At 38.6% G+C, this 24,997-nt stretch overlaps 2 protein-coding genes across 2 annotated transcripts in view; one reads left to right on the forward strand and one right to left on the reverse strand.

Moving 5' to 3' along the window:
- LOC140324309 (small ribosomal subunit protein eS27-like) overlaps positions 1–706 on the forward strand; it is a 1,868-nt gene extending 1,162 nt beyond the window's left edge. Inside the window, exon 2 of the mRNA XM_072402082.1 lies at positions 472–706. Within this exon, the coding sequence (XP_072258183.1) occupies positions 472–500 (29 nt within the window). The 3' untranslated portion in view covers positions 501–706. The remainder of the gene's footprint in view (positions 1–471) is intronic.
- A 3,923-nt stretch (positions 707–4,629) lies between these two features.
- Positions 4,630–24,168, reverse strand: LACTB (lactamase beta). Its single transcript, XM_072402083.1, has 6 exons — positions 23,864–24,168; positions 17,222–17,288; positions 14,698–14,888; positions 13,019–13,337; positions 11,338–11,503; positions 4,630–6,249 (listed from the first exon to the last, which is right to left on the reverse strand). The coding sequence occupies exons 1-6, from the start codon at positions 24,050–24,052 to the stop codon at positions 5,727–5,729; spliced, it is 1,455 nt and encodes a 484-aa protein (XP_072258184.1). The 5' UTR covers positions 24,053–24,168; the 3' UTR covers positions 4,630–5,726.
- Between the last annotated feature and the right edge of the window lie 829 nt (positions 24,169–24,997).

Here is a 24,997-nt window from a genome sequence, read left to right on the forward strand (position 1 = left end):
CTGTAAGGCAAGCATGCTATCCACTTGGCCAACTGTGCTGCCATCACCTAAACCAGAACTAAACTCCCCTGGTCCTCTTCCAGGATCTTCAGCCAGAATGATGTAACCCTGCCCATGTGCACGGGTGTTAATTCATTCCTGGCCCACCAAGATTGTACGCTGAGCTCTACATGTACAACTAGGTGTATATTCTAGAAACAAATTGTGAAAAGGCTGGCAAGTTTTATTCATTACAGAAGTCAGTGTTCTTTCTGTAATAGAGCCCACCTGCTTGCATTTTTTTTAAATTAATTTCTGCTTTAACTTATTTTGTAAGAAGGAATGTACAAAACCACAAGTAAGTAATGTTTTGTCATGCAACTCCCACTGCTAGCAGTTTGTTATAATGCTTGGTATATTTGACAAAATACCAGTGTAAGTACATGCATCTTGCAATGTTTAAAGAACGCTGACAGCACATTATCTTTACAGGTTGTTCTTTCAGAAGGAAGCAACACTAAATTATTCATCTTCGTTTCTGTGACATGCTGCCGCAGCTTGCAGATTGCCCCTCAGGATGATTCGCCTTATGTCCTGCTCGCACACCAACTTCCCCACTGTGGTATATGAAGTCTGTCTTGGCTTTTGTATTTCAGGGAGATTTTTTGCAGTTGAAGTTTGATTATTTGCAAACCATTTCCTAAATAAATTTAAAATTTGCAGTCGACTACTTGGTGTCATGTTATGATTGCTAAATACAATTACAGTACTCTTAATATTTGTACTCAGCAAATTTTCTCTTGTATGTGTGCTTTATTGGGTTGTTAATTTTAAACTAGAACAAGGCAAAGATGGATAGTTAGCGTAAAATATAACTGCAAAGGTAAGAACATGTATTTTTGGCGACAGGTAATTAAGGTTACGTTTACAGGCTTTTGTAAGCGTTTTTACAGCTGGAAAATGCTTGTAATTACATTGCAAAAAAAAGTTAAATTAAAATAAATAGGTCTGTTTATGTTCCCTTTGTAACAGACCAGTAACATTACACAAAGTAATATCATCCTAAAGCTACCATTCTTCCATCCATAGGGGTCAGTGTCCTACAGTAAATTGTACGACGTAAAAATGTATTTTATGTAGAAATCCAATTGTCCTGTTCACATGTTTGAATTGCAGCAGTCACACTATAAAACAATATATCAAGAACATTGCCTATTGAGATGTATGTTTACAGAGAGCTTCTTAATTGAATGCAACTCCAGAAAACAAATTCAACAATTTATCAACCATTATTGAACTACCAAAGCTCCAGTAGGGTTAAAACAAACTTTTGTAATAGTGGGACATTTAAATCAAATTGCTGCATTGACTAGCCCTTCATCATTTTTATATACAGTCCTTCAAACTGCAATACAATGTATATCAAATGTGGGTGGCTGGGTATATATATATATACACACACAACATAACAACTCTTGTATGTTGATGGAATCCTAAAGGTAACTTCCATTCTTAACATCGGAATTTTGTTTTATTAAATACCTGGTGATCCTTGCATCAAGATCTTTATACAAGCATTAAATTATGCTATGTTTAGCCACAAAGCCATCTGATGGAGACTACAAGTTGCCAGTTAAACACATTACATGGTCTGTTGTCACTATTAGTAACCCTGTCCTGAGAAATGCCATAAAACCCCATTACTGAGTGTATGCATATAGGCAGGAAGTGCCTGCAAGAGATTAATGCAACAAAGCAAAAAAAAAAAAGATTTATTTAAACAGTACTGCATTTATTTACATAAAAAAAGTGGCAGTTTATAATACACAGTACTTTATCATTTATCAAATTTCATTCAGTTAGGGCCCACTTACCTTACTAGTTCACTGTGGTAAACTCATACAATATAGCAATACACAAATCTGCCATTCATTGTGAACTGCAGCCGAACATACATACAAATTGCACATTTGCTGTGAAACAGTGCAGACACCATTTCTTTCTTTAAGGTGCATTGCATCATTATTGGTTGTTACTTTCAGTTTCACTCTGCACTGCAGCCAGGAGCAGACACGTGCTGCAGCCAGCATCAAGGAGACACACACAGGATCAAATATCGGGGGATGTCTTATTCACGGGTGAGTGTCTTATTTTAATTTTTTTTTTCCCAAAAATCGGGGGTGGCTTATTTAATGGGGATGTCTTAAAATCGGGGAAACACGGTATGTATAGCCACAAAGCCATCTGATGGAGACTACAAGTTGCCAGTTAAACACATTACATCGTCTGTTGTCACTATTAGTAACCCTGTCCTGAGAAATGCCATAAAACCCCATTACTGGAGTGTATGCATATAGGCAGGAAGTGGCTGCAAGAGATTAATGCAACAAAGCAAAAGAAAAAAAAAAGATTTATTTAAACAGTACTGAATTTATTTACATTAAGAAAAAGTGGCAGTTGTTTATATTACACAGTACTTTATCATTTATCAAATACCATTCAGTTAGGGCCCACTTACCCTACTAGTTCACTGTGGTAAACTCATACAATATAGCAATACACAAATCTGCCATTCATTGTAAACTGCAGCCGAACATACATACAAATTGCACATTTGCTGTGAAACAGTGCAGACACCATTTCTTTCTTTAAGGTGCATTGCATCATTATTGGTTGAATCCTGTCTCCTGTAATAAAAAATGTTCACAAATCTTTTCTACACAAATTTTAAACCAAAATGTAATAATGAAAACATTTTAGTCCTTCCCAGTGATAGTAAACAGACTCCTTCTATGTGTGCTGGTTTTTGAATTTAGTATTTTTTATAATTGTTAATACTAGTCGACACCTGACATAGTTGGCTGCTGATTAACATTCCCCTTCGTGTTTAAGAGGATTATTAGTGCTGGAGATGCAGTCCAATGAACTTCTGTCCCTATAAGTGCTGGAAAAAAACCTGTCTGCTTCCAAAAATATACAGCAGTATAAGGTACAGTCAGATTGCTCTTTCTGATCTGCTTGCTTGTACAATAGGTTATGCTGCCAGCTGATCTGTGCAAGTATGAGACACATCGCTACCACAAGTGGACTTATCCTAGAGGTACGTGAGTGCCATATCAGTACATATATAGGCAGTGCACAGTGCCACCAAGTAACGATTCTGACAGCATCGCTATTGACATATTTAAACAAAACCTGAAATTGAGGTATTTGCCCCTTGCATTAAAAATTCTGCTGTATACGTGATCCAATTTACCTGTGTTATAATTTATTTGCAAAGAATGTGCACAAGTGGAATTTTTCATACATACCAAAACAGAATATGTGAATGTGGCCCTTCAATAATTTCAGCAACCTCTAGGCAGCTGAGCTCCAGCTCCAGTTTTGCCCGGTGGACCCAGAAAAGCAACACACAATCTTAACCAAACAGCAACCTCCTCCTGAGGTCGTCGGCTCTGACCCTCTACACCTTCCATCAATTAATATGCCTATTATTTATTATGGAGTGGCCTCATTAACCAATAGTATGGTCAGCAAACGTCTTCTTTGCATACCAGCGTGTCCTGGTTTACTGGGGTCTCAGGAAGTTATACAGAAACTAGTTCGAATGCTATAAAAGGTCGCTGCTGCGACATTTGTTGAATGCAGCCAAGGCTTGCATCCCCCCCCCCTATGGAGACAAACTGCTCCACCTACTGTGCAGCAATGGTTGACCAGGGTAAATGATATTCAATACATGAGAATATGTGAATGTGGCCCTTCAATAATTTCAGCAACCTCTAGGCAGCTGAGCTCCAGCTCCAGTTTTGCCCGGTGGACCCAGAAAAGCAACACGCAATCTTAACGTAATCGCAACCTCCTCCTGAGGTCGTCGGCTCTGACCCTCTACACCTTCCATCAATTAATATGCCTATCATTTATTATGGAGTCGCCACATTACCCAATAGTATGGTCAGCAAACGTCTTCTTTGCATACCAGTGTGTCCTGGTTTACTGGGGTCTCAGGAAGTTATACAGAAACTAGTTCGAGACATCTAAAGGTGCATAGGTGTACTTCAATTGCTATACGCCAGATGCCAAATTTATACTGAAGTCTGCATTGAAAATGACAATTTCAGGAGTGTAATTTTTGGTGGTCCTCTACAGCTCACAGATTCTTCCTGCTGACCTCCATATTACAACTGTACTCTGTATTGAATGGAGGTCATTGGGGGAAAACCAGGGGTTGCTGTGAGGGGCCCAAGTGATCTTCATTCAGTCAATTAATCATCTGCTGAAATCTGCACTGAACACAGGATTAAAGCGGTGTTCAGCAGCAAGAAGCAAGCTCTTCTTTTACAGGTATGTTTTTTCAAACCATTACTATAGTGACAAGGTCACTATAGTAATAGTGACCTTGCATCTAAACCTAAAAATAGCAACCAGACAGGTTTTTGTATTGCAGAAAGTACATGCTATGTCTCTTCTGCAATAAAACAAAACCTGTTGGTCTTCTGTAGAATTCACACTGAGCTGCACATGTATATGATCCCGGCATACCTGGTGCCAGCAATGAATAAACTCCTGCACTATTGGGCTGGGTTAAGATGTCAGCACTGACAAAAGAGCAAGGGGAGTTTAGTTCCACTTTAAAGATGAGCAATACTCCAATTTTACTTCACAGAATCATTTTATTTCTTTAATAATTTAGTTTAAGAAAGCTCATGGCTTTTTGAACACCATCAACAAAAATATAAACAATAAAGCTTACATTTGGCCCAAATTTTAATTTTTCATTTTGGGTAGAGTAGAAAAGGAAATTAACCTTTGCTGAATTTTAACTGCCATGTGTCCACTGCAGCAATCCACCATCTACATTCCTATGAATATGATCTTTGTCACTGGAACAGAGGTGAGAAGAAAACTTCAAACAGATGGATCTGTTGTGATAACAATTGTCTAGGAGGGAACTTTATCTTACACTATGGGAGATTTCCTTCCTTTCCTTTACTTCCTATTGTGTGTTCAAAAAAGAAAAAAAAGGCAAATCTCCCTGACCGAACATAAACATCATAAATATGTATAGGAGGGTTTAACAATCCTATACTTTGTACAACAAAAAACAATATTGTGGCTATAGATTTGCAGTGTTTCTTGTGTCATTGATCAATGCACAAGTGTGACACTGCAATTCAGTTGTACATATCTGACACATACTGCGTTATTTGTAATAAAAAACAATTCTTGTTTTATAAAATACTGCCCCAATAGTAATTTTCTAAACACAGAAGGTAAGAAGTGTAGAAGGTACAATCACAAATGGGTCTCGGCATGTGGTCATAGGATTCCCATGTTGACACATACAATACATGGAAAAGCTTGAAATGTAATTTATACAGAAGGATTTGGCTTTTACATTTTCATAATAAGACCAGCTTGTGATTTTATGAACATTCAAAGTACACATTTCTTCTTCCTGACCTCCTTGCTTTGGTTAAAAATTTCAGTTAAAAAAAAGTTATTTGGGAATTAAAAGTACAGCTACCTAACTGTACAATAGAGATGTCAAAACCTGCACCTCAGATCTCATTTTGGCTGGTGTCATTATACACTGCAATTCCATTATAGAATTACAGTATATGAGCTAGAAAACTTCCTTGTTCTCAATCACTGATAATCAGTATAAATCTGAAACTTAAGGATAGTTATTTAATTAAAAACATGCAGAGCTGATCACTAGTGGTTAGTGTCAGTACAATGAACATTTTTTACGACTGTTCTAACTTGGCTTTCTCAAATTCCAGGGCAATCTTTAAAGCGGTGGTGTTCACCCCTGTTTGCTGCATGTTGACTATTATAGTCACCACAATACCTTTTGGTGGGATGAGTGCCTGACTGTCCCATAACCTGGAGTCTTCTTCAGGCATAATTAGTAGGACGCTACTAGCACCAATTGCCCCTCCTGTGTGTGAAATGTAATGTTTCTGAAGCTTACATTGGCCATAATCTTGTTTTCTTTCCACAGTTCCCCAACCCATTGCATATTTCCCATCTTTGTCCCATGACATCTCAGTATTGGGAACTTGTCTCCACAGCATAGTGATGGTATCTGGTTTAAGGTAACCTGGAAGTATCCCGGCGGTAATTTGGGCCTGGTAACTGTAAAGAAGGACATTGCCAAATGTCAGAAGATCACCCACAGTGGATAGGAAACCTCCACCGGCCCATTTGTAGGAGTTATCAACATATGGACTGTTCACCAGTCGCTTCTTGTCACTAAAGCTGTAAAATCTGTAAAAAAAGAAAAGAAAATATAACCAGTTTAGACTCAAAGGACATATCAAAATAGAAAAACACATCTCCATCTAACAGGAATGGATAACCCATAAGATGATGGATAACCCATAAGATAATGGATGCCCAAGACCCAGTGCAAGTCTGGGGGTCTAGGTCTTTATTTTCTAGGAGTAATGGGGAACATAATCAAGCAGCCTGATCACGTCTACATGCAGGAAATGCAAAGTTGCCGGCTTATCTGTGGCAGTCTTAGCACTGGACCAGCTCCTGTGGGATCCCAGAACAGCAAGCTGCTTCAGGATAGAGAGCGTATGAGATCGGGGGGTGGGGGTTTACCACAGTTCCCCAATTTACTGTATTTATATCAAACTCAAGCTCTGAGCACTTATCTGGCAAGCAGCAGAGATTTTGGTCCCCAATATGCATACAATACATACAAAGAAGGATATAAGAAAAAAATGCCATCATGCAAAAAATAAAAATTACATTTAGGTAAACTTTTACATAAAAATTTGTTTGTATACACAATAAAATACATTTAATATTAATAAAAATATTACATTTTTGCTCCTTGGATTGTGTACCACAGGACACAGGATTTATTTCCGAGAGATATTCTACTTTTTTTATTGCAGTTGAATTCTTCGATCAGCCTAGAATTCATTACTGCAGGAGAATAACATTTACACTGGCTAGGTTTTAGAATACCCATGATAATGTAAAGCATAGACAATAACTACCTTCAAACAGCCACAAGATCACAAGGCAGTATTTGTACACTACTAGCCTGTGTCAGTGCTATAATAGAAGGGGGGGGGGGGGGGGTACAGGACAGAAATTCCCAACAACAGCCAGCAGGTGTCAGACTAATTCTGCATTAAACATTTCCCATAAAACTGAGATTCACATCTATGAATACAAGCTTTGAAGTTTGAGCCCTTGCTATTATTATTAATAATAATCAGGATTTATATAGCGCCAATATTACACAGCGTTGTACATTAAATAGGGATTTGCAAATGACAGACAGATACAGTGACACAGGAGGAGTAGAGGACCCTGCCCCGAAGAGCTTACAATCTATGAGGCTATAACTGACATTGATAATTTGTCTATTTTAGTTATCAAGTTCCTACACAAAACGTTGTGTGTAAAGTAAATATTTACAACGCCATATGAGGAAATATAGCTTTAAATGCTCTTACTGAAGAAATAAAATTTCACTTTTCCTATTAATTAAGTAGAAAATAGCTGCCTGTGTTTCTAAAAGATGCCAATCAGATTTAAACTTCTATCCACTGTAACTAGAATAGATGTAATAAAACATTTTAGTAAAGGTTTCTACATGTTACACTTTATACATGCAGCACCAAAATGTCTGTTTTTATTTTACCCGGATCTTGCTGAGTGGATAATAAAATTCATGTTCAGTGGCGGGAGCTGGATTTCTGGTATAATTTCAGGACAGACACAGTAGCCTGATTATGTACTTGTTGCAGGTCACTTTAGGACACATATTTATTGTGCAGAGTCAGAGAAAAATTCATCATTGTGGCATGTTTCTTGTGGTTTTCTTGACCACTACTAGCATTCCTTCTTAGTGAATGATTCCTCATACATTTCTCTGCCTTGGGGCGTGGATCGCTTTTCTTTCCTGTAAGCTACAGCCAGTTTTTGTCTGGATATCTTAGACCGGACAGACAAGGAAGTCCTAGGTGTTTAGCTGGGGACTTTGTTAAAGGTAATGCAGATGTGCAGTTCTCTGGAATGTTATGTGCTGCACCATAAATCCACAACCATTAAAAGCAACATTGTGAGAAAGGAAATAGAAAGCAAATAAAATCTGCTAATAATGAATGACGAAGCAAAGGAAGTCTGGGGCAGGGGTCCAATTCCACTGGCATAGGGCCATTCTGGGTAGTAAAACTCTGTACTATGGCACCAGGAAAGACTGTGAGTTCTACAATGGGCTGACATGCAGAGTTATGGACTTACTGGTGGGAGTACCAGATTGTGGCCCTTGGACTCACAGGTGCAGAAAGTAGCTGAAGGTAGTATGAAGATGGCAGGCAATTTCAAATCCAGGAACAGGCAAAGGATCAGGCTGGGTAGTGGAATAATATTGTCAGCAACAAGTTAGTAACCAGAGACAGCAATGCAGGGTCTCAAGGGTCACAACATAACCTGCAGCAGCAAAGGGCTCTTCCCTTCATCCTAAAGGTAGTCCCCGGGTTAAGGACATCCGCCATACAGACAACTGTCCTTGATACAAATGAGGCTTCCCTGCCCCTTGAGTGCAGGACAGAGGCTTGGAGGGGGCGGTTTGCATGACTTGCAGAAGAAATCTTTTGCAAAACACAGCTGAGGTTGTGAGTGATCTTAAGAGCTGAGCTGATCTGTAACACCTTGTAACTCTTTAAGGACCAAGACAAACTCTGCAGTTGTTTCTTTTTGCAAAGCAAAGCTTGCTCCAGAAGTTAATGAATGTCTAGGCTCCATAAAGATTTTTTTTTTTTGCTTTGTTTGTGATTAGCTTATAGTGAGGATTTTTTTATTGTAACTGACACCATGATGCCTAATAATATGGTGAGACAAACATCTGTCCTAATTGCATTTATTCAATATTGCACCTGTTCCGACTTACATACAAATTCAAATTAAGAACAAACCTACAGTCCCTATCTCATATGAAACCTGGGGACTACCTATAGAGGCATATATTCATATTACAAGCAATTGTTTTCTTAAGAAAATATCAAACTTTTTGGAAACTTTCTGAATAACCTGGTTGATCCCTACCTCCTCTCAATGAGAAAAGAGAAGAAAGTAGTCAAAGTGAATTTCCAGGCAAATATTCAGACCTAGTTATATTACATAAATGTGAGAAGCACGTTTCCTGGTTCAGTTTAGAGGCTTTATATATCAACTCTTTGCCTGCAGCCTGATCACAGACTAATAATTCAGCCTCATCTCTTCTGTTTAAAGCACAGAGAGCTCCCCAAGAAAGCAAAAATGCCAAACAATGTGCTTATGCATGTTCCTGGAGTTTGCTTTACCTGCACATGCATTAATGTTTAGCAGTGGAGCAAGCAATAGCTACAAGTTTAGACATTGGTGCTTTTTGGGGACAAAAAAATAATGCAAAAATGGACTAGGTGATGTCTGGAGCCTTATAATGAAGACACGAAAGGCTGCAAGAATGTTCTCCCTTTCATCCAGGCAATGATCTGGTCATCCTCAGTGTGGTATGGCCAACCCTTTTCTTAACTTCAAACCCAAAGCCTGTAAAGCAATAATAATAATAAAGCCGTCTTTCTGGTTGAGTACATATCATGCCATCAACACAGAGACCGAAGGGATGGGGGAGGGGGGGAGGGGGGAGTAGGGTGGGTAGCCTTCTCAATAGCCAAGTAAGGTTGAAAGTTATAATTACAGAATAGTTGTTGCTTGCATGGTTTATAACCTACTGGTCCATATAAACCCTTCTTTATAAGAAAATGTTAAGCTTGCATTACATACTTGTAATATAAAAAGACAGGGATCCTCCTCCTTGTAATATGAACTAGATACAATTCTATGCAGAAAAAGGAAAACTGATGCAGGCAGATAACCTTTGTTGACTAACTAAATATATTTACAGGTACAAGCTTTCAGGAAAACTAAAATTACCTTCTCCAAACAATTGTAGAGAGATTATACAAATTAAATGAAAAATCTCAGCAAGCAGATATATTGGCGGCACAAATACAGGTCATGAGTCTGCCAATAAAGAAGTGCTCAAAAGTAGGGGAGGGAAGAGCAGCAGTATTTTTTTTTTTTTTTATACAAAATAGTATTATTAATTTTTGTATTATTAAACAGGCTTTATATAGCGCCAACATATGATGTAGCACTGTACATTAATGCACATGACAGACAGTGACACAGGAGGAGGAGAGCACCCTGCCCCAAATATTGTATAAATGGTAATATAAACAGTAACAATACCATCACATTTATAAAGTATTCAAAATTCATACCAAATCAAATTTTTGTACATTCACTCTTTACACTCAATCAGAATTAGAATTGTATTTGTCTGTGGCTACAATACTTTCAATTTGATTTTAACAGCTACTGAAATATTTAATTGGAAAACGATTGTTTTTTACTGAAATACTTAAACTAATACTGAAAACTGCAGGTTGGTAGATAACATAAGAGATGTGTGATTTGATTTTCAAATAGCTTCCGGCTCCCCATAGCTCTGGTTTTATAATGGTATCCTTTACTTACATATGTGTATTTTTTGTCATATGACAGATTAAACTGCCTTCTTTAAAAATTCTTTACTAAAAAAAGCTATAATGTCCACCTGGTTACTTTGGGAACGATGGTATTACAGGAACTACATTTGATAATCCAAATCTTGTTTCTAATCATGAAAATGTAACGAGACAAACCTTTTTTTTTTAATATGAATAAATATGAATGAATAAAAGCTCAGCTTATTACCGCTTAAGTGTGACTGGCCATGTAGAAGTAAAAATACTTATTTTATGTCACAGGAAAGGAGTAACACAGTGATTAAAGCGCAGCTCGGTCATTCCTCCAGCATAAAACTTTGCAGAGGGATAAACTTTCCTACTTTATCCTAACAGATCAGAAATACAGATCTCTTTGTTCCCTTGCTGGACTGTTGCTGCCCTCCACATTTCAACCCCTCCTGTAGTTCCAACAGCTGAGTCAACAAAGAATTGAAAACTTTAAGAGGATATTGTGGTTGAGACATTTTTATATCAAGAGACTAAAATGCTATCTCTATAAGCAATGAATGTATGTACTTACATACAAACTTCCTACACTTGCATACTTGCAGTCCTTACAATGTCTATCCTTGTACCCTATAAAATGGCTACCATTACAGAACTTACCAATCTATTTCTTTTCACTCAATCAGAATTAGAAGTGTATTTGCCTCTCTCTTTCATCTACTACTACGGTATCTATCTATTTCACAGGGCTATTGATTGCATACATGGCATAGAGTAGCAATATTATTTACGCCATTGTTGTGCTGTGGTTTTTAATGTATGGCATTACCTGGCTCTGTTGTATATAAGAGTCTCATGCTCCTCAGGCACAGTGTTCTTCATGTCCAAATCACGGAACATTTGCATCATATAGTCCAGGAACTTTTTCCCAGAGGCACGTTCAACCACTGCGCTTAGCAAAGTCCATGCATGGGTGGAATACAGGAACTGTGTCCCTGGAGTAAAAAAAGAAAAGAATAAATAATGCACAACATGAAAGTAAAAATCAGAGAATAATATACATGAATAGAAGTTTTTTGTGGAGATATATCATGTGACAAGACCACATGCACTGAAAAAAAGGTTCATATGTATGGTTCAGTAGCTGCTCTTGGCTAGTAAAACTACAAAGGAGAAAACCCTAAACAAGCGTTAAAATATGGTGACCCATGACCATATATTTTAAAGATACACACAATGCACGTAATAGACAACTGTAGAAACAATAGACTTTTTGTTACTAGACTATTACCAGAATATGAACAACTTAAAAACAACCTCAGTGGACATAATTTATCCAATTAAAATATAATGGCATTTTTAACTTTACACAGGAAAGGGCAGTTTTAAATTCTAATCCACAATTATCAAATACCAGGTTAATAATTAAAATGACCAGGGTAATTTTTTCGCCAATAAAATATTTAAGGCCTGTTCATATCTCTCTATCCTGGTGTATTGCGTTAACACATTTTTTTTTTACCAATGCAAGGTATCTCAGGTAAGTCAGTACTTGTGCATGGGTTGCATCTGTTATTGCAATGAACAGGAGTGGACAGGTATAAATGGGGCCTAAATCTAATTCTCGAAACACTGACTTGTGAATGATAAATATGGTAATTTCAAGAAATTTTTAAATTGCTTGCCACAACAGAAGAATGTATTAAAATCTGTTACGGGTTGCTAGCTGAGATTTCCTGTGGGTACTTTTTATTTTCTGACCACGGTCCAATCATCTTTCAGGCCAGGTGGTAACATCTCAGCAATAAACCCCTATTACTGGCCTATCTGTAGTTACCCCTGTCCACTCTTGGAAAAATCCTAATTATGATAAACACAATTTATTTTCCTTTTATTTCCACCTGTTTTTATTTTTTAAATGGCTGAAGCATTAATACACAGGCTGGTAATAGGAAGAATTCCACAAACAAGCATAAACTTCAACATTGGTCTTGTATTGTATTTAGTGAAAATCAACTTGTATTTTAGGCTACTAAAATAATTTGCAAATAGTTGTCATGTGCTAACCCAATAATTTTTGTACCATGTGGTGAGGGCAGTGCCAATAGCAAGTTCAATACACACTAAGAATGATATTTGCAGAAAAGTTTTGTAATAGTACTAACACCAATGCTAGAAAACATCAGCATATAGTAGTACATGCATAAACAATCTGAATTTATTCTGGAGTCTGGTTCCTCTTGAGTGCTCCTGTTTATGGTAATAAAGGAAACAGTGTACAATTTGCAAAGTCACTCCAAATGCTAGGAAAACAAAACATTTGTCAAGATTTCCTGGCCTTTGTGTCACCTGGTTAAAAATGTTTACAATACAAATAAATGTGTGCAGCATTGTGCATCAAAAAACATTTTGCTGCATATGCATTAGTGTAAAGTAACCCTGAACAATTATTCATGTCAAAATAACAAAATGTGTAGCAATGGGGATTTCACCGCATCATCCATACCTACCTGGCTTAAAAACCAATGGATCATTTTTGAAGAGCTCCAAGGAATCTATTACATTGTCAAACTTATCCTTGATATAATACTCTTCAGTTTCAGCAGCAATAGCCTTCTTGGATTTTTTGGAGCATTGCCCCTTGGTTTTGTCATGTTCTCCTGCTTTGCTTAGTCCAGGATTATCACACTGCTCTTTCTCTGTGCTGCTCTCTGGAGAAGCTGCACTCTCAGATTTCTTTGCAGCTCTGTTCCTGATTTTCTGGATGTCCTTTTCATAGTGTCTAATCCCACTTAGGTGGGAGGCCAACAGTCTGGTTGTTATTGTAACCTATAAAAACAGCAAACACTTGGTAAATACAGAATTGAATGTACCAGTACATGCAGAAATATAACCAAACCCAGCTGACACACCCTGAAAAAAAAAGGTTCCACATAATGAACCAATGGTTTGTTTGTTTTCTTTCTGCAAATTAGGGAAATCAGATGAAATGAGAACATCTGACAGTTATTTTCTGTGAGGGGGGAAACCGTAAGTTTTGTGTTTAGCTGAAAAATCTCCCAAGAGGAGGATTAACCATCCACCTCTCCATCAAAACACTATGGGCAGTCCTATTTTACTTTTAGTACCCAGAAGTAGTTCAACGCTTAGTGGAAAACTTATTAAATAGTAAATCTCATATTTTGAAAACATTATCTGCATGCCAATCCTCCAGGTGGCATGTGTTTTAAAGAACAAGGATTGATTCCCCACAAGACAATGTTTGGTGAAAAACACACATTCACTGCTTTATAAATGGTCCTGTACCACATTTTTTTTGCTTTTTTCCTTCCGGTATTAAAAATAAACTTTTCAGTTTTACTGACCTTATTGAACAATCATCAATAAAACATTTATTGTATTTTTTTCTCTGTTCTCCCCAGAAGTACTATATAGCATTTACTATGTCCCTGCTATGTATTTTTATCAATTATTGCTCTCATTTTATTGAATTTGGTCTGACCAGTGTTTAGAGAAGAGACTACTACTAATTATATAGAGAAGAGACTACTATGAAACCAATAGGCATTAGAGGGATATTTAGTGTTTTTGGGGGGAAATGTTATTTTATTTGGTTTAATGGGACGGTGTTGTTTTGATATTTGTAATAATTGATTTGCTTAATAAATAATGTGTATATATATAGAGTAAAGCATTGTTTTCTATTTCTTTAGATGTTTCCCCATAGAACTTAGTATATACCCAGTGTTTTCATGTATGACAATGCATATAACCTTCTACCACTATGCAATGTTTGGGTCTGAATACTGTCAGGTGAAGGAGGGACGGTTTACCTCAACTCAGGAGAAGCTTAACATTGTTTCACCCTATGCTTACATGGGTTTTGACTTCAGACTCTAATGGATTAAGAGAACAGTGGGGGAAAACTGGCAAGGGTTGCAACAAAAAGGCTGAAGTCCTTTCATAAAACTGTTAATTTGACCTAAATAAGGTATGGATATTTTGTCATTTGGCTATCATGACAAACCTTTTAATATTCATGATATACAATATAACTATAAAGAAAATATTATTTTGTCCTATCAAAAATATATATAAATATGACTGAATGCAAATAGGAACCTCTAAAGTAAAAATGATAATCTCCAGCATAATTACTATGAGAATAAATCCTTGTGACTTTCCACACCTTTTCACCTTCAAATTCCTTTTCTGGGAACTCCGGTACATACTTCTGCACTGGTGCGTCTAGATCTAGACGACCCTCCTCCCAAAGCTTGGCCACTGCGGTCATAGTAAAAGACTTGCTGATACTGGCTACACGCATGACACTGTCTGGTGAACACGGAATCCGGTTCTCCACATCAGCAAACCCAAGCCCTATGGGAACAGAGTACAGGGTGCAATGCAACTTATGTTACTGTATGGATTTTATAAATCATCTGAATGTGGCCTTAGATTACTAGGAATCGTGCTGGGATAAGATCCTTTTGCACCCAAGACAAAAAGCCAAAGTGTACCTCCACCCCATGAGCTCCAAACTACCTGCGCAGCATAGGTTGCAGGCCTTGCCCCTTTTGTGCACAATGAGGCTGTCTCACCTGCCTACCCCTTGGCCTTGCACAATTAGGAAGTGACCTCTACAATGGGTAAATGGTTGCATTCCATGAATCATGTCTGGGGCTGCAGAAATATTTTGGGGAGTCATGAATGTCATGATATGCTGTAGACATAAGGAGTGGTGATGAGGTAGGCAAAATATTCTTAATTTGCCACTGCAGATATCAGGATGCATGAGCTGTGGGTGGTGACATTTTATGTGGCATTTTCAGTGTCCCAGGTAGAAGATTTGTTAGAATGTAGAAGGAAAGACCCCGTCATGCACAACTATTGACCGTAGGGCCTGCTACCTACCACACTCCCAGTAGTGCAATGAAGAGGCAAAATGAGTCTGCAAAACTGGGAGTTTGACTGTGCATACAAAAGAATGGATGTATGTATACATAAGACACAGCATTTCTGGATAAAAAATTTATACCAACTGCGAAGCACGGTAGTGGAAATATTATGGTTTGGGCTTGCTTTGCCACTTTATGGCTTTGGCAGCTTAAAGACTATCCAAAAAACAAATTCTGAATCATATCAGATAATGGTGGATAAGAATGAAAGGCCATCTGTTTTACAATTTAACCAAAAATGCAAGGAAAGTGAAAGCCCTGATTTAAATTTTGTGAAATGATGTGGGAGATTTAAAACAGTTCACAGAAAGAAAAACAATAAACATCTTGCACCTAGAAGAAAAATTCAAAAGAAAATGTCATCAAAGAGAGGTCAGAAATTTTGCAGGTTTGCAAAACACCTATTAAAAGTAATTTCTAATACCAGGTTCTGAGACTAAAAGTGTACCTGTACTAAACAATTCATTAGGTATACTTACTGTAAAACGTTTAAGGGAACCCCACACCAGCCCCCCCCCCAAAAAAAAAAAACATTAACTATAAATTATTAACCTGAAAGTAAAAATTGCCTGTTGGTCTCCCCAAAGGTCTAATCTGTCTAGTGGCAGCCCAGTTACTAAAACTTAGGCTACTTTTAAAATCACAGCATATGCATAAAAACAGTTGGGGATATATATGGTTTACAGGAAACCTATATGGAGAGAAATATGTAGGCTGAAATGTCAGAACCACACTGATTCTAAAGTTACCTGAGTTTCATGTTGATAACGTGGCTTTAATACTTTTTATATTGCAGAAAAAAATGTAGACCAGGAGTTCTGACTTCCCTACACTCAAAATAGATTTGATTTAAATTCCAGCTTGGATTGCCTGCAAGCACAGTAGATGTTCTATTTGGGTAGTTGTTCTGATGTTCTATCAGCGTATGAGAAGCTGGTATATAAGCATATAATGGAGACTGGAAAATACAAATAAAAATATCCAGTTGTTTTCTTTGTCCAGCAATTGTACCACCGTGCTGTGTGGACAGCCTCCCCTGCTGCTTTCTCTTACCTGCTACCAAGCTGTGGCTACAGGTTGTGAACAGCTGGGTGAGGTCTGTGTTGGACTGGGCATCATTCTCCCAGAGCCAGCCTTGGACGGAACCAGTTCTTATCAGTTTATTGACAAAGCACAGTACTAGATATAGGAGCAGCAGAAGGAGCCTGAATTTGATGGTTGTGATTATACAGTTATGCTATAAAGAATGTCAAATGTTTAAAGAATTAGGTGGGCCAAGACTGAACAAGAGTGGGTAGGTGCATGTCACAGTCACCACAATACCTTTCATGCATAAAAATATAATCACATTATTATCTTAGTGTATTAAATGTACATGAATAAAGACAATAATAGGAATAGTATGTGATGTCAGGAGCTGGGGAGAATAAACAAAAGCATTAGAACATATTGACACTGATAACAAATATATCTGATCAGGACAATAGCACATTTCTGTAACTAAACTAAATAAATATAAAATTACCTAAAGATACTGCAAGCACAAATTTTCATTGTCTGAGCTCTGATGATACACCTGCATGAGGACAAATGTGCTTTGCGAAGCCTATTTTTAGACAGTTTTCATAACAGAACACTCTATTGAGAATGTGTTTTGTGCACACAAAGGATCCAGAGAGGTTGTCCACAGACTATCACCTCCTACATAATGCTTGGAACATTCATGTATTACAGTAGTATTGCAGAGACACTTACCTTCTGTCCAAACAGTCTCACCATCCACAGACACACCCACTACTATTCCTGGAGATCCCACCTCATTCTACATAGAAAAAAAAACAATATGAGATTAGGACACTACAAAAAGTTAGAGCTAGAAGACAGAAAGTGAAAAACACACTATTTTTTAGCTCAATATTACAAGGCTCCTTATACTTGATAATCCAGTCCATTGTTACTGCAACCTGGGCTCAATTGTGAACACACATGCCTGCCTATGCACTAATGGCAGAATAGTGGCAGTCCCAATATGCACCTTGTTGTATGTAGAAAACCATTAGGGTCTGGGGAGGAAAATATGTTAAGTGTATTTATGGAGTATATGTTAAGAGGAAAACCATACTGTATTTTCTGAGATATCATTTATGCTTTAAATGTTTGGGGAAATACATTTATTAATGCCAGATATAGAAAGGATGTGTGCCTTTCATATCAGATGTGGAGCCCAAAGTCCTCTTGGTATTTTTAGTGAGCACATAGGTTTAAGGCTACGTACACACACTCAAAAATGGAAAGGATCTTGACAGATCCTTTGCAACGACAAAAAACTGAGCATGACCAAGCTCTGTAAATACAGCACCACTCTGCCCTATGGAGAAGGGAGAGGGAAAATGATGGAACCCTTTCACTTGTATTATGATCATTTATCGTTTGTGGATCTGCCAGGACGGATCAATGAACGATGTCGGAGGAACGCTGTCCACACGCCAGATTCTCATCTGATAATCCCCTCAGGGCTGGCATCATCTAGTATGTGTATGTAGCCAAAGTTGTTACTGTTGTGTTTAACATCACTTCATTTGTACATGCTTGTCCTTCCATTTACTTCCTAATGCTGCAAAGAAGTAAGCAGAGCAATGGAGTCCGAACATTTGTGCCAACTCTGAATCCAATATCAAATAATTATTTGCAACTCTGACTCCAACCCCAAAGGAAATTTCTCTTGCTTTCTTTTGGTCCCTGGCCAAAGTATACATTTTATTTCAGAGGGCCTGCCTGAATGTAATACATATAATTAACTTAAAATACATATTCACTACATTTTGAGACTGGGGAAATCAATGTATTTGGATGGATTTCCTTAGCGAGATCTAACTCATAACCCTAAGACCAAAGTCTTTGCCCCTAATCCTGCATCTTCCCAACAAACTTTCTCATTGCTATGTTTTTTATTAGTATTAAACTAACCTCTAGGTCTAACTCACTGTACTTGGCAGGCACCTTCATTGAGATCTTGATGCCCTTCATGACTGTGATAAAAAGTATTTTGTTAAAGGTTATGTTTATTCTCTTCCTCCATAATCAGAACAGAACTGTAATTCCATAACCTACAAGAGCCCAGCATTGTATATATTTCGGCAGACGTTCTTAACCTTTTTTTTTTCAACAGGGAGGAACATTTTAAATAACTTTTAAGTCCCAGGGAACTGGGTAAAATGCTGCCATATACCAGTGGGCAGCAGTAAAAGAGTCCCAGTGTTAAACCAAGGAATTTTTTTAAGCCTGGGTGGAAAGAAATTGTAGGTGGGTGGCAGCCCCTGTATAGAGACCCAACTCTTTAGTAACCACCCAAAAAAAGCCAGGTGGTCACTGGAAAGTGCCAGGTGGTACGCTCGGCTAAAAGGGGCTGGGGAGAAGACTGTACTGGTAGTCAGTTGAAATTGTTACTTAAGCTGGTGGCCATTAGGAAGAATGCCATTACATGGGTGGTCAGAGAAAAGATTCCCTGCTTACTGATCGCTAAAATAACTGACCAATGTTAGAGATTAGAAACTGCTAACTGTTCAAGATACCCCCAACAATCTCTAGATCAACCCTAGGGTTCCACATAATCATGGAGAAGAAAGGGTATATTGGGGGATATTATTGCTAGCATAGTTGGTAAATGTCTGGTGATCTACAGAAATCTATTGGTACTAAGGTCCAAGTAATAAGAATATTAGTATGTTCAAGGGAGATACCAAATAACTGCATAATACCAAGAAAAAGCAATCATGATTTACCAAAATGTTTAACCCCAAAGCAGGGTATATCAACCAGGCTTCCTCCAGAGATTGCGCGGGGTTATTTGAGCAACAAGCCATTGGTGCCTTTCAGATCAGTTTAGGTGACACCAATGATCAGTAAGGGTGACATTTCTCCCACTGGCCAGCAATGTAAGAGGCGTTCTTCCCAATGACCACCACCCTAATGTACTATGAGCTGTGAATATAGCAGGTGTTACCGGAGGACCTGAAGTTTACGTAAAGGGTTCCCCGATGGTAAAAAGGTCTAGAAAAGCTGCCCTGATGAGTAGCTTTGGTGCGCTTCATTTAAATCCCCTAACATAGTGAAAATTAATCTACATATCAAGAAATGCTTAAATAGCTTAAAGAGCTACAAATGAATTGCAGATAAAAAAGCACATTATAAAATGTTTGGTTTAATGGTTTCGTCTAAATGCAGATTGAAGCAGTTCTCATATCTTATTTGTGACCTTCATTAAACATCGACAAGGAACCTAAGTTCTTTGTACACAGTAACTATGTGTTGCCATATTAAAACAATAATAGGAGCTTTGTCTGTACCTCAATGAAAGCCATCATCTGTAAAAATAAAAGTGGTTAGAATTGCCATCCTGTCCCTTTCATCTTCTCATTATCTGTTTTCAGTAAGAGGCACTGCATTTAACCCCTCACTGCAGTTCATTAAATATGTTTTATAAGGAGAAGCTTTATAACAAAAAAAGACAATATATAAAGCCTAATAATCGAACTCCAAGCAAACAAATACATTTATTTACGGTGTTTCAAGCTTAAAAGAGTTTGAGTTCTTATCAGACAGCATTCTGATCCAGGTTCCTCTGCCAAACGGCTCAGAAAGATCTTCACTGCAGCATCAGCAGTTTAGCCCGGAGCCTCATCCAGCAGCCTGGATAATGACGGAACACCGTGGACTTGAACACCATGCCCCAGAAACAGAAAGCAGAGTATATAGATTTGTATTACAGGTTGCCTGTAGATTTTTAACACTGTTATTCGGCCCTCCCCTCAGGCATGTTGTCTTGGCGTCACCTTTGATTCTGCCCTCTCATTTACTCCCCATATTCAGAACATTTCCAGGTCCTGTCACTTTCACCTATGCAACATCTCCAAAATCCGTCCCTACCTGTCCCCAGAGACCACCAAACTCCTTGTACATGCTCTTATCATGTTGCATCTGGACTACTGTAACCTCCTCCTCTCTGGTATTCCACTAACTCGACTCTCTCCTCTATAATTTATTATGAATGCTGCAGCCAGACTCATCCATCCTTCCCACCGCTCCTCTTCTGTTGCATCTCTTTGTAGTTCTCTTCATTGGCTTCCATTTCACCCAAGAATCAAATTCAAGCTCCTGTGCTTTACCTTCAAATCCCTCCACAGTTTTGTTCCACTTACCTTTCTGATCTGGTAAAAGAATACTCCCCTAACCGTTCTCTCCGCTCCTCCAATGATCTACAACTGACTTCCTCACTCAAAACCTCATCACACGCATGGCTCCAAGACTTTCCTAGAGTTGCCCCAACTCTCTGGAATCGTCTTCCTCATCCTATTCGGCTTGCTCCTACTTTCTGATCCTTTAAAAGAGCACCAAAAACCCATCTTTTCAAACTTGCCTACCCATCTTCTTCCGTCTCCTAAACCCTCACTACTTCCCACAATTCCATATCTTCCCTCCTATTGTGTGTTACTTCCCCTATCTCTTAAATTGTAAGCTCTTCTGGACGAGGTCTTCTCCTCCTCCTGTGTCACTGTCTGTCATTTGCAACCCCTATTTAATGTACAGCACTGTGTAATATGTTGGCGCTATATAAATCCTGTTTAATAATAATAATAATAATAACCCCATAGTAACAGGGTCACTTTTAAATGTTATTTACATATTCCCTTCCTAATAAAATCTTTTGGAAATTGTTGTTGAAATAATTTGTCTGGCAACAAGATATCTTTAAAAAATAAGCTATGGTAGAAAATGTCCAAAAAGAAGACAGGCAGGGGGCAAACGACAGTCACCACCATTATGTGTGGTCTTCCTGCAGCTAACCTTTCCCTATTAGTTGCTTATCAAAACTTTTTCTGCACTGCGCATTTCTATGGAAGCCACCATCTTGCTACAGGACAAACTTTGCTTCCTATGTCAAAACTCCCAGTAAGTTGACAATAAGCAGCACATATGTGACATCACCAAATCCTGGGAGAAGGAGGTAGCAGTGCTTTAATCTTACAATACAAATATTCAGGCTACAGAACAGCAGTGCCTGAGCACCCTCACATAACAAGAAGTGCATGGTTATTTTACAGGAGGAACTGCTGAAAAAAAAGTTTTGTTTTCCGTTGTACTGCTTAGGCAATGAACATTAATTATTAACATAACATTATCTATTGACATTGGAAATCCTCACTTTTTGAGTTCAAGTCCACTTTGGGGTCACATGACACAGAAATACCTTGACAACAAGTTTTTTTTATAGAGATAAAGGACATGGACACATAAATGTCATGGACTAATGTTTTTCTTATTACAACAGCAACATTGAATATGGAATTTTGTGGAAGTTGCAAAGACTACAGAAGTAAGCAAGGACATGCAACTTATTTTGTAATCTAATTGTATTAAAAATTACATACAAGAAAACTCTGGTAAAACACGGGGACATGTGACTATCATATGGAGCTCCCAGCAAGGAAGATGTAAATGTCTACTAAACAGCAGGATTCTGTAATGAAGGTTACTAAGATCATTGCAATGCAATTACTGAAAGGATAAAGATTATTCCCCTTACTAATGATATAGTGTATATGTTTTGTAATACCTGATGTCTGACAGATGCAGCCAGTATATAAATGTTTCCCAGCTACTGAATGCTGCAGCCCACTCATCCATCCTTCCCACTGCTCCTCTTCTGCTGCATCTCTCTGTGATTCTCTTTTCACCCCATTTCACCTGAGAATCAAATTCAAGCTCCTGTGCTTTGCCTTCTAATCCCTCCACAGTTCTTGTCCCACTTACCTTTTTGACCTGGTAAAAAAATATTCCCCCAGACCCTCTCTCTCTTCTTCCAATATTCCAATTAACTTCTTCTCTCATAACCTCCTCACACACATGGCTCCAAGACTTTTCTAGAGTTGCCCCAACTCTCTGGAATGGTCTTACCCGTCCTATTCGGCTTGCTCACACTTTCCGCTCATTTAAAAGAGCGCTCAAAACCCATCTTTTCAAACTTGCCCACCCATCTTCTTCTGTCTCTTAAACCATCACTACTTCCCACCACTACATATCTCCCATACTATTGTGTGTATATTCCCCCACCTACTAGATTGTAAGCCCTTCGGGGCAGGGTCCTCTCCTCCTGTGTCACTGTCTGTATTAGTCTGTCATTTGCAACCCCTATTTAATGTACAGCGCTACGTAATATGTTGGCGTTATATAAATCCTGTTTAATAATAAAATAATAATAATTTTTTGGTCTGTTCTTTTCTGCAATAAAGGACTGGTCAGGTTTTCATTTTTTTATGTTAGAATTTAGTCCCAGACTCACCAATGCCGGGATCATAAAGGAAGGGCTCAGTGTGCGCTCTACAAAGGAATGTGAACAGGGAAGTTTGTTTCTGCAATAGAAAAGGTTTCTGCAAAGAAACAACCTGCTCACAGATGTTTATTATTAAATATATAGGTTTATTTCTGCTTTGTTAAGGACAATCATAAAAAGCCTATGGGCACCTTATAGATCTCCTGGGAGTCTCTCCATCATAGAGGTCCAGATATGATATCAGAACCCTGACAATCCTGGCTGCTCTCATGTTAATAAAGTGTACCTAAACTCAGAAATGTCACTTTACATAAAGGGGTGGACAACACTTTTATGTAAAGTAAAAATTCTGTTGTTTTTTTCTTTTTGTTGTAAAAAGGGTGCAGCACCATACCCTAATTCTTGATCGCCTAGGCAATGAATGGGAGCAAAGCCTCCCGGGAATACCTACATCACGTATCTAGGGAGGCTCTTGGGTGCTCCTTCTGCACATGTCCAAGCATCTCAGGCATGCGCAGAAGGAGCCTTTTGTGTAATGAGAAAAATGTACTGATGTCACGCATGTGCAGTGAGATCAGCAAGTTTTTTCCCCATCGGGCGCCGCCATGTTCGCCTCTTCTTCATCCTACATCACCCGACCCAGGTGCAAGATGGGGTGACAAAGGATGAAGAACCCAGAAGAGGCGAACATGGCGGCGCCTGTGACAACGCGGGACCCGATGCAGGACACCCCCGGATGGATCGGACTAGACCTGCGGGATTGAGTAGATTTTTTTTGTGTCAGTTTTTAGTTTAGTTCCTCTTTAATGAGAATGATGATAACATCTGGTGCAATTTGTATTGTATACCAATCTCTGCCTATGTATGTATATTCATATAACAATGAACCAGCAGTCAGAATAGATGGGGGAAAGTTATGACAGTATCAGAAGTTTTTATATTAGGAATGAAGTTGAATCCGTCAGCAGCACTGACTTTACGTACAGCCGCAGTCATTACGTCGCCCAGGCACACGGCAATGCACGCTGGGAGTTGTAGTGACACGCAATGTTGTGCCCCTCGGTTACCTTCAACCTTGTCAGTAACTCCCGGCTCCTATTTATTGCCGTGTTGTAGGCCGCACGGCTTTTCCTTTTCCTCTCCCCGTCCTCCTCCTCCCCGGGGCTCTCCGAAACTCTCGCCGCTGCCATTGCCAGGCCCAGACCGAGTAAAATTTTCGGGAAACCACGAGCAGGTCGTAATAGTCGGGACAGCATGGTTCCTGGCAATCTGCTATCGCGACTACACAGCTACACTTCAAGCCCGCGATACAGTCTGACAACACAACTAGATACAGGGGGAGGGCTGGGCCTACATGCCACCTGTTTAACTGGCTTAGTACTGGCCGCCCCGCTAAGTAAACCGATGAGGAAGAAACCAAGTTAACATCCCAGGGGTGTTAACATTACTGATATAACGTGCTTTAAATAACATCTAAATTAACATTTGTTTGTACACCCAAAGGTACATTTCTATTATGAGTTATAGTAAACTATAAGTGTATTTCCTGTGAATAATTATTTCATGGTGATTATTAGTAAGTTTATATGGCAAACATTACACACATGGAACCCAATGAGATCTGAACATCAGTCACAATGATCCTTGGAACAAATAACCCTTGAGCCTGGAACACACAAGTCTATCCCCTATCAATTTTATGCTCAACTATCAGATCAACTGGTCAGAAGCCCCAAAACCCTGCACCCAATCAGAGAAAGAAAAATGATCTCTTATTATCAATGTAAAGTATTAGATTACAAAGTGAAACTTCTACCTAAATATCAATCCTTAATAAAGTTTGCTTTATTCTGCCAATGCTACAGATGTCCCATTGAGCTCCATTACACATAAGTGTTGCTGCGGTTCATATGGGCGCCTGCACGTTCCTATATTGTGTTTCCGTACAGCATTCCCATGTGTTGCATTGGGGAAGCCCATTCATTTGAATTAATATTACACAGTATTTATATAGCGCTGACTTATTATGCAGCGCTGTACAAAGTCTATAGTCATGTCACTAGCTGTCCCTCAAAGGAGCTCACAATCTAATGTCCCTACCATAGTCATATGGAGTCAATTTTAGGCAGAAGCCAATAAACCTAACTGCATGTTTTGGAATGTGGGAGGAAACGGGAGTATCAGAGGAAACCCACACAGAC

The sequence above is a fragment of the Pyxicephalus adspersus genome, chromosome 2, assembly GCF_032062135.1.
Source record: "Pyxicephalus adspersus chromosome 2, UCB_Pads_2.0, whole genome shotgun sequence".
Lineage (NCBI taxonomy): Eukaryota > Metazoa > Chordata > Amphibia > Anura > Pyxicephalidae > Pyxicephalus > Pyxicephalus adspersus.

Bases quoted from the DNA above. Each gene is read 5' to 3' on its own strand.
- LACTB (XM_072402083.1), bottom strand. From the start codon at position 24,052: ATGCTGTCCCGACTATTACGACCTGCTCGTGGTTTCCCGAAAATTTTA. The intron at 17,289-23,863 runs GTAACCGAGGGG...TTTTCTATGTAG, and splicing joins AGTTACTGACAAGGTTGAAG to AATGAGGTGGGATCTCCAGG. The intron at 6,250-11,337 runs GTAATGCCATAC...CTTTTTTTACAG, and splicing joins CTTATATACAACAGAGCCAG to ATTTTACAGCTTTAGTGACA.